The sequence below is a fragment of the Vigna umbellata genome, chromosome 6, assembly GCF_029865625.1.
Source record: "Vigna umbellata cultivar VRB3 chromosome 6, Vumbellata_1.0, whole genome shotgun sequence".
NCBI classification, from domain to species: domain Eukaryota; kingdom Viridiplantae; phylum Streptophyta; class Magnoliopsida; order Fabales; family Fabaceae; genus Vigna; species Vigna umbellata.
Window position 1 is genome coordinate 18868094 of NC_142170.1, and position 10753 is coordinate 18878846.

Below are 10753 nucleotides of genomic sequence, written 5' to 3' on the forward strand. Positions count from 1 at the left end.
AAGCCTGCCTAATATCTGATACCATCGGAGAAAACTCTTGAGACACAAGGAGCTTATATACATAACCAACTCCAAAAAGCCCAAGCGGCATGACCCATTATTATAGTAATTATAGTCCCAACAGTTTCTTTTATTTCCAAACTTACAAATCATTGCTTTTAATGGAATGTCTTCAACGGACATATTCCATAGTTAATTCATATTAAAATGTCATAAACAACACAGGATTCCTAAACTCTATAGAAGCTCATATATGCACAATTTTGCTATTCTAAAAATCAGAACCTACCCCGTTTCTCAACACTAAGGAACTTCTTTAGTCCAATCGTCGCTGCCACATATCAGAGGGTCTTACGTACTCCCAACTTCAGTAAGAACACCCATCATTCCTTTTCTGCTCACCACAAGCAACAACGTTCTAAATTTTCCTAAAATAATTTTGTCAAGATCAATAATTGAATCTGTCTATTTTACAACTTGATCTTTCGGTATAATTTAATCATTAAAAAATATATTGAAAGATATTAAGAGATAAAAGGATAAAGGTGTATATAAGCTATCTTTAACTCTAACATCTAATCATTGAAACTTCTCAGCATACCAACATGGTTAGTATTTTATGCAAAGATATAATGTGTTTTTAGATAACTTCAAAGCAAATCAAAATCCAATATAATCCTCGATATGACATTTAACTTGCTAATATTTACTTCAATTTGTTATTGGAAGAAAAATGCATTTTAATTTGCTAAGCCCAAGTCAAAATCTTTTTGTAGGTCTTTTGTAAATTAATAGTGAGCCAAAGTGAGTTTACCTCGAAATTTGACTCCTATTTATAGAGTTTAGAAAATTTGACCAATTAATTTATCTCTTAATGATCATTAACGCAAACCTTAACCACTTAACGGTAGTTGTTGTAACATTAATTGTGCCTTAACTCTGCTCAACTGTTGTCGGAACCGAGCGACCACGAAACGCTTTCTTACATATCAACCGCTCGGTCCATTTCATGCAGTCTGCCGCCGTACCCGATTGGTCAATTATAAGACCATAGTAACCTTATCTATTTTACAACTTTATGTTTCGGTATGTTTTAATCATTAAAATAATATATTGAAAGATATTAAGAAATAAAAGGATAAAGGTGTATATAAACTATCCTTATCTCTAACTAACTTTTATTGTAAAACTTTCCAGCATACCAATACGGTTAGTATTTTATGGAAAAGTATAATGTGTGTTTAACTTCAAAGGAAATTAAAATCGTATATCATCCTCAATATAAACTTGCTAACATTTACTTCAATTGTTATATCGGAAAAAAATGCATTTTAATTGTCCAAAAGTATGTTTGATATTTCTAAAAGGAAATTATTAATTAAAAAAAATTCTTTTTTGACATATTTTTATTTTTTGAGAAGCTTGTCGAACAATCCAAAAGGATATGCAAGCAACATGGGGTTTCAAGCCGACCGTTACACAAAATGTAGATCACCAACAATTAATTAAAGACCAAAGCTTCTAGTTTATACAGACATCTTTTTAACTAATAAAGCTTCAATGTGATCTTTCATTATCCCTTCTGCATTTGTATAGATATCTTCGTCTTTGTAAAGCACGTCGATCACACGTGCAAAGTTGACCGCACGCATAAGAAATTTCATTGGTACTTGAGTAGGAGCTAAGCATGCATCGTTTATGTCCTTCCAAGCATTCTCAACTAACTTGCGTAGTTCTTCAATGGCACATTTCCTTGAGATTTTATGCTCCTTCATATAGCATTGAATGCTTGAAACAACATGTTGTCTCTCCTGTTCAAACTTCACAGACAAAAATAGCAACAAAAAGAAAAAACAGAATCCAAATAAAATTAATATTTAACATATAGGATTTACAAATGATCTTAGAAAAAATATTATTTCTTTATCTTTTAAAATTTTATGAGTTTTGCAATTGCCAACTCCTAAACTAAGACAAATTTCTTATATAAACTCAAATTACTTATAAGTGGTTCCTATAGTTTATAAAGAAACTGACAAGTACAATTCTATTATTATTATTTATTCTCGACATATTTTCTAAAATTATGTATAATTTGTAATTCTCTATTTAGTTAAATTGATAGAAATTAATTAGTGTGTAGGGTGCACCTCATCTCCAACAATGTCATCCATGATCCTAAGCAGAAGTATAGAAGCTGCAATAATTACTGGTTCATTCGTTGCCCATAGAAGGATCTCCTCTGTTGTATCTTCCATGCCTAGGAAGGATGAGGTAATCAAGAGAGGGTAACCACTGGACGTTGTTCTTACTTGCATGTATTCCTCCACTGTTGGAACGTGGTTGGAATGGCACCATCTTGCCTCAACCATCTGAGCCTGGACTAGTCTTTTTATCTAGCATAAAGGCACAAATTTAAATATATAATATTCAGAAATATATTCCACAGTTTTCACTGGATATAAGAAAAAGATGGTCACACTTTGTGTATGCCAAATCTTACACGTTTTTGAATATGAAAATTTTAAAGCTACACCTTTCAATCTTTCTACATCTATCTAACTTTAAATAAAATATTAATATTTTAATTATTATTCTACCTGATTACTTATTTTATTTTATATTTTAAAATAAAATTGTTTTTCTAGTGGTGAATAGTCACTAGTGAAGTAAAGGGAAACGACAACAATTATTTTTGTCTATCTGCAGTGGTTCCGCAACCGAAGTATATACAGACGAGGTAAAAAGTTTACACTTTTTGTCTCGATTCTGAACCGAGACAAAAAATTGTATGCTTTTGCCTCAGTTACTGGTGAACCGAGTGAGGGGTTTTATGCCTCAGTTTGGAGTTGAACCGAAGCAGTAGAAGAATTTTTTTATATTTTACACAAAAATACATTATTGTGTAGCAGGATATTTTACGAAAAAATTGTTTTTCTTTTGTGTTGAATGTAAAAAAGTGATGTCTATGTATCGTCAACCATCAAATAATACAATTTCTATTTGGAAAAAGTTAGTTTCATACGGATTAAAAAACATTTGACTATTTTTTAATAATATAATATATATTATAATTTTAAATTAAAAAAACAATGTAACTATAATCAAAATATTATTATTTAATCCATCAAACAAACGTAATTTGTCGTTTTGTTACGTCAAAACTACTGCTCTTTTTATTTTTTTAATAAAATAAAAAATCTCAGACAAAGTATATGAGATCTGTCATTCCTGGAATGACAGCATATTTGGATAGGTTCTTTTACCACATGCCACAGGTATAAAATTGAGTATTATTTATGAAGTAAAAATGTTAAGAAGTATATTTTAAATTTAATTTAATGTTATAAAATTAATTTATAAAATGAGATTTATATTCATTTATATATTTTAAATTAATCTTATATTTAGTCGTGATTATGAACGTTTATAGCTATATATATATATATATATATTTATTTATTTATTTATGGTCAGGATAAGTGATACTTTAAAAAAATATGATTTTTTTACGCTTCAAAGAATATTTAATGTGACTTCTTAGTAGCAGTTGAATAAAGAATAAGAAAAAAATAATTGAAACTATAATTTTACCTCTTTCGCGACATACTTAATGCAGTATACTTTTCCTTGCTTTCTCATCTCCTGGTCAATTTCTTCGCATACGTCCAAAATTGCCTTATAACATAATTGCATGTATTTTGGGAGATCACCCAAGCAACGAATATCCCACCTGCAAGTTTCGAGAAAGTTATCTTTGATATATTGGTAGAATTAAGCTAAAGATATATCATTTTGATGTGCCTAACCTGTCAATTGCATTGGTGAAAAGCTCAAGTTCTTCTATGGTTCCATAGGCATCGTAGATGTCATCAATCATGGTACCTAGAGCTGCTAATTTTGCTGTTATCCATCTAGAATATTGTGGTTCAAAATACACCCCCAATGCCCAAAAATAACATTCTACGATCCTATCTCGTGTAAAAGGTAAGTTGGATGAGACATCTAAATCCTTATACCACCATCTGAATAAAAAACAAAACAACATTAATATTTCAAAGACAAAAACAAAAGGATAGAATGTTTAACTGATATATATTGATTTATACAACGAAAGGTAATGTGTCGAGGAATATATTACTTGGTTAGACAGCTGAGTTCTTTCAAATGCAGCTCCTGCAACTTGTTAAAATCTAATTTTGCAAATGTTATCAATTTTTCGTCATGAGATGGATATTCTTCGTAGAAAGACACAAAATATGTTGTCTCCAACCTAGGGAAACCTCGACGAAGTGATTGTCTTAAGGTATGTTGAACTCGTGCCACAAGAGAACAACTTAGTTGGGTGGTCATAAACTTTGTTAATTGCTCCAGACTGAAATTGTGTGCTTCTTCAAGTACATTTTCTCCACAACATCTTAGTTGGGCTGCTTCATACAAACTTAACATTCCTTCAATATCATCGGCTAAACATTCCTTAAATTTTCCAGTTTGATCTCCGAATTTGAAAAATACACCTGTTTAACATATAAACATGTGTTGATTTCAAGATATATATTTAATTATACAACTATTATACAAGGGATGCCACCACCCAAATGACTTAAACATTAAAATCAAACTATTTGTATAAGTTGGTTTTATTCACCCTATAAACCCAATCGTAAAAGTGAAAATTGTTTTGATCAAATAAAAATGTGTTGTATAATTTAAAAGAGAACAAACCCTCTTCAGATAAAATTATATTTATAAGAGGTTGTTGAGTTTTGATGACTTAGAAATTTTTACTGACCCAAACAACTAATATTCTTTCACATAGGTATAAAAAATTTCTCTCTTCTTTAGAATAGGGTCACACGTCACTTAGTAACAAAATCCTTAAGATAAATTAACTAACGAATAACCTTCTTAGGAAAGTTTATGGAAGCATTTGGAGCAATACTTGGACTGTGCTTAGCATCTAGGGCGGTACTTGGGTTATGCTCAACATTTGGGGCAGTACTTAGGCTCGCGTAGAGTATTACCCAATAATTCTTTCATCACCTCAAAATGGAGAAGCATCTTCTCCTCAAGGTGGAATTGCTCTTTCATAACTCCCCATGGTTCCCACGTAGCATCTTCTAGTGGAAGACCCCTCCATTGCACCTAATTCAAAATCTAGCTTAGTGTTTAGAGTAGCTATGGGTTCTAATATGGGTTAATTATCATTGAATCCCAAGGGAAGTTTTGAAGCTTTTATTTTGTGGTCTGAGAAAGCTGATGTGAAAGACTGTTGATTTTGGCAGTTGAAGGAAGCTCTAATTTGTAAGCAACTTGTCCAATTCGATCCAAAACTTGAAAAGGACCGACAAATCATTTATTGAAGTTGCCCCAGTAATGACCAACAATCGAAACCTGACAATGAAGATAAAGACGAACATAAACCAAATTTCCAAGTTATAAATGGAGATCGTGACAATTGGTGTCTGCCCATCTCTTAACATTAGTTGTTGTTGATTTTACGGATGATGTCAACTCTAGATTGCAATTCAAACTAAATAAAAACATTTAAAGTGTCGGAACATAGAGCTTGGGGAATAGATAGTAGGGGATGACCATACACGACTTCGAATGTGGTCATCTTGATAGAAGCGTTAATAGTGGTGTTGAAGCACCATTAAGCCCATGGAAGAAATTTGTCGCACAATGATAGTTTGTGATGAACGAAGCACCAAGATATTGTTGCAAGACCTTGTTAACCACCTCAATTTTGCCATTGGTTTGAGGATGGTAAGTTGTGGACATCCCTAGCTTGGTACCGCTTAAGTGGAAGAGCTCATGCCTAAACTGGCTAAGAAACACAGGGTCCAAATAGAAATCACACACTTTGGACATAAAACAACTGATATAAAAACTGGTGGGAGGTAACCAGAGATCCTATGGGAGAGTGTCTCAAACTCAAAGAAGTGTTCTTGTAGGGAGTGAGTTTAAGAGAGCTTACACAACGTTGCCATAAGATCGTCGAATTTCGAAGGAGCAAATTGGAGCTCTAGTACTCGGAGGAAGGAGTCCCACAAAGTAAGTAACCTATTGTGTTCCATCTATTAAAACCAAGCTAGGGTTTTTCCTTTAAGAGAAAAGGAAGCGAGCTAAATGTCACTAGTAAAAAATAGGGTTTTTAAATCGCGTATTATGCCTCGGTTTTTGAAAACCCGAGACATATAAAAACGCGGTGGCAGAAATGTAATTTTGGAGACACTATATGCCTCGGTTCTTTTAAACCCGCTTTTGAAAAGAGTATACTGCACCGGTTCTTTTAAACCCGCTTTTGAAAAGAGTATACTGCACCGGTTGGAAATTAACCGAGGCCTATATTTGCCTCGATTGCTGGGTTTGAGGGTTATAGTTCAAAACTTTATTCACTTTCACTATTCTTCTTCCCGCAAAACCTCTCTTCCCGCAAAACCTCTCAGACTCTCGCTCTCATATCTCGCGCTCTCGCTCTCATCTTTGCCTCCCTCCCTCCGATTTCTCCTCTCCACCAAACCCCATCATCAGCGCCGCAAGCACCGCCGTTCAACCACGCCGCGACCACCATCTTCATCTTCTCACGCCACCCAAATAAGGTTTTTTCTTCCTCCTCGAGCATCGGTAGCTTTCTTCTTCCTTCTCCACGCCACCTTTCGCCTCACCGCCATCGGGAGCCACCACCACCTCGTCGCGTCCGACGGCTTCGAGTGCGGCTTCCACCTCGCCTACGACTGCATCGCCTCTCGAGTGAAGAGCAAGCGGTGGCCGATCCAGATCCAGATCCAGATCCAGATCCAGATCACGTGCCTGTGGTGGAGTCGCTGGCCTAGCACTCACTTGCCGCTTGCCGTCGGGAGCCGCTTCGCGCTCGCCGCTTCGCGCTTGCCGTCGGGAGCCGCTTCCCACTTGCCGCTTGCCGTCGGGAGCCGCTTGCCGTTGCCCAAAAGTATGAATCCTTGGTTTCTTTGATTTTTTTTCCATTTGTTATATGCTCTGTAATGTATCTGAACTATTATTTTCTGATTTTCTGATGTATCTGAACTTTGATGCTTTGTAATGATTTTCGGATTCTATTTTTTGATTTTGTTTCCATTTGTTATATGCTCTGTAATGAACAACATGAATTCTTTCATCCCAGTGGCTTTTGTTATATGCTCTGTAATGTATCTGAACTTTGATCTTTGTAATGAACTTTGATGCTTTGTAATGAATCCCAGCAGGTTCAGCAGTATTTTGAATTTATTTTTATTCAATTTTCTAAGATACGGTCTCGGTTCAAAGGAGGACCGAGGCGAAAACCGATCTCTTTTTGACTCGGTTCGCAACCGAGGCATTAAACTTATCCTTTTTACCTCGTCTCTATATGCCTCGGTTGTAGAACCGGTGCCTATAAACTAGATTAACCGGTGCCATTTCCGTTTCCTATACTAGTGTGTGTTGCTTCGGGGGAGTTTCGTGGAAGGTGAAGAATTGGTTAGCTTTGAATATCCAACCAAGGGGATAAGTTCCATCAAAGGATGAGAGGTCCAGTTGTATCGCTCGATAAGAGGAGTTGAGCAGTTGAGGGGTGGGTGAGAGGTTGTTCTCAAGGTGGGACGTATGATTGTCAATGTCCATGAGGGTGTTGGAAAAATTGGCTTGGACTAATAAGATCAATTCTAATTTGCGATCAAAGGAGACGAATGGGTCAAGTGAGTCGACCATGGGTGGAGGAAGTAAGGCTGAATGAAAACACCAAATGTAAGAAATAAAACAGAGAGAACAAAATAATCTAGAAAAGCATGACAAAGAAGAAAAATATTAGGAGAGAATACATAATAATTCCTTTATTGCCTTCACTACTCAACAGAAGGTTCTCTATATAGACACTACTTATTACAACTAATATTCCTTTAGATAGGTATAATGGTTTTTCCCTTTATTTAGGCAAGGGTCACACATAACTTAGTAACAAAATCTTTTTAGATTAGGAAGGTCAATGAAAGCATGTGGAGTAGTACTTGGGCTATGCTCAATGTCTGAATCATACTTGGGTTATGTTCAGCATCTAGAACATTACTTGGGTTGTACTCACATTGTGTATAGTCAAAAGGATTAGAGTATTGTAAGAGTCTAACGATTCTTTCACCCAAAACTAAACTTAAATAATACCATCCTAGTGTTTTGAAAAAGAAGTTATTGTTCTTTGAAAAGTAAATTTGGTTAAATGCTCAGGAAAACCTACTTGAAGAAATGCGGTATCCATGTTGTCTAAGCAGCCGAAAGAGTAGAGCCGTGTGGTAAAGATCATCGTTGTTGTGAGCTATTATATTATTGTCCTTTGTTGAAATGTCATAAACTTGACATAGAGCAGTGTCAATTTCGTGCTCAAAATGGTAAGACACACCCAAACGTTGGACTGAATCAATGAAGTTCAATTTAAAAGAGAAATTGTTATCATCAATAGACGAAACAAGCCTCTTCCTCACGTGCTCTTTTAGTAGTTTAGCTTGTTGAATACGGCTATCACTTTCCTGCATGAAGTAATGAAAGGCCCGTCTTATGAAATGTTATCTACACAGATGAAATGTTAAATACATGCAAATGTAACATTTTAGATAAAGAGATTGAAAAAGTAAATACAGCGGAAGAAGGAACATAGGAAAGAAATCGATGGCCCCAAACAGAGGGATGAAAATTTGCAGTGGGTCGAGTGACGGGAGAAATTGGAATTGATAAGCCTCCGTTGGACATGGTTTGTATGGGACTATGCGTATTACCAAGTAACAGACAACCTTCTTCAATTGTGTATGTTCCTGTTCCTGTCTGTCACATGCTATACTGACACACGGAATTTATAAGAGGTAATGGATTAAATTGAGAATGTATATCTTTGAGTCCACATAATTAAGACACTGTGTAAATGAAAAGAAAAATAATTTTCAATATTTTTTAAAAGTTTCAAAAGTAAAAAAATTCAATGACTATTATCTATATCTTTAATTTTTAAATTAGTTAATGTTAAACATCATTAAACTTAGATATATTAATTATGTTCACAATTATTCTTATTCAGTCTAATAAGTATATTATTAAGTTTATAAACGAATTCAAATATGTTAATAGATTCCTTGCTATGTAAACTTTCACCTTTTTCAAATTATAGTTTTTTTAGTTCTGTCAGACTTTTCTCGATATACAAACATGTTCTATTTTTTAACAAACCGTTTCAAGTTATATCTTTCATCCAATTAGGCATTTTACCTTTTTTCGAACTTGTTTAATATCTTGAGAGTCTATGCGATATTTTGTAGTGAAAACTTTTTAGAACTCTATCCTCGTCTCAATCCTCCATGACCTTTATTTCTTTGTTATTATAATGAATAGGTTAACACTGTTGAACTAAAATAACTGAAATATTTAGGAAAAATAAATTATTTTAAGAGTAGTTTGGACGAAAATTAGATTTATTAAAATTATAAATAATATGTTTAACAGAAACGAAGTGTAAGATAGAAATGAAGAATTTCTTTTTAATTTGGTTGCAGGGAAAGCAAGTTCAGGTATGCAATTGAGTGTGTAATTTAAGAAATTATAATATTTTGTTAAATTGGCTGGTTGAGATTTTTGATATAGAATTGAGGCTTAGAAAGCTTGGAGTTTATGGTTCAGAGAAAATGTATACCTGCTGTTTTTGGGTACGGAATATTAAGCTTTTTAAGGGATCACGTTTTATGGTTCAGCACATTACATTTTATGGGTCATATAGTGTTAAGTCTCTGAAATATTTTAAAAGAAAACTTGCGAATGGATTAGTTTTGTGTAGGGAAAATTTTTCTTTGGAAGCTGACGCATGAAACTGGTGTTAGTGCAGGGAGGTTTTTAGGTATTAAAAATTGTATATTTTGGAAACTGGTGGTGGAAACAGTCATGGTGCAGCAGTAATCTGCTTACAGAATTTTGTCGTGTAAGTCCTGAACATGCTGTGCTGAATATATGGTGGATGGATTACTTTGAGTGGATAGGTTGTGGTTCGGTGATTAGATTGTAGATAATTTGAATAAAAAAAGGACATATTGGATGCGCCAATAATGGTTTTATTAGGTGTGTGCAGTTTTTTTAAAAGGATGTTGTGTGTGTGTTTTTTGATATACCAAGCATGTGGATGATGGATTTGGTGATGTTTGGTAGATTTCCAGAATCTGTTTTTGGATTGGTATTAATTGGTATTTTAAAATGGGTAGTGTTTTGCTTTTTCTTATATCGAGCATGTGGATGGATTTGGTGATGTTTTGTAAATTTACAGAATTTTGTTTTGGAATCGTATTAATTGGTATTTTAAAATGGGTAGTGTGTTTTTTTTATACAGAGCGAGCATGTAGATGGATTTGATGATGTTGGCAAAATTGCAGAATCCGTTTTGGAATGATATTAATTGCTATTTTAAAATGGGTGGAGTTTGTTGTAAATAGCTGAGGTTAATTGGGTAAAATTAAGTAAATATCCTATACTATAATTAACTATATTATAATAAATTTAAAAAATTGAATTACGTCAGATAATAATTGAACTGCATTTTAAAGTTCAATTTTAAAAAATTAAATTTATATCAATTAATTAATACTGATACTGAATTTAATATTTAACTGTTAAGCACACTCTAAACGGCAAAAATGAACTCATAAATAGAATATATATAATTACAGGTCTTGAACCGTAAAACTGAAAAAGATTGAGCAGATAGTATTCCGTTCTATACTGACAA

At 33.9% G+C, this 10753-nt stretch overlaps 1 protein-coding gene across 1 annotated transcript; it reads right to left on the reverse strand.

Annotated features, from left to right (window-relative positions):
- Nucleotides 1-1381: 1381 nt before the first annotated feature.
- LOC148196890 (putative terpene synthase 2) lies at nucleotides 1382-8815 on the reverse strand. The gene is made up of 7 exons (XM_088093339.1): nucleotides 8632-8815; nucleotides 8234-8522; nucleotides 4142-4517; nucleotides 3810-4025; nucleotides 3595-3733; nucleotides 2151-2396; nucleotides 1382-1820 (listed from the first exon to the last, which is right to left on the reverse strand). The coding sequence occupies exons 1-7, from the start codon at nucleotides 8740-8742 to the stop codon at nucleotides 1527-1529; spliced, it is 1671 nt and encodes a 556-aa protein (XP_087949465.1). The 5' UTR covers nucleotides 8743-8815; the 3' UTR covers nucleotides 1382-1526.
- Between the last annotated feature and the right edge of the window lie 1938 nt (nucleotides 8816-10753).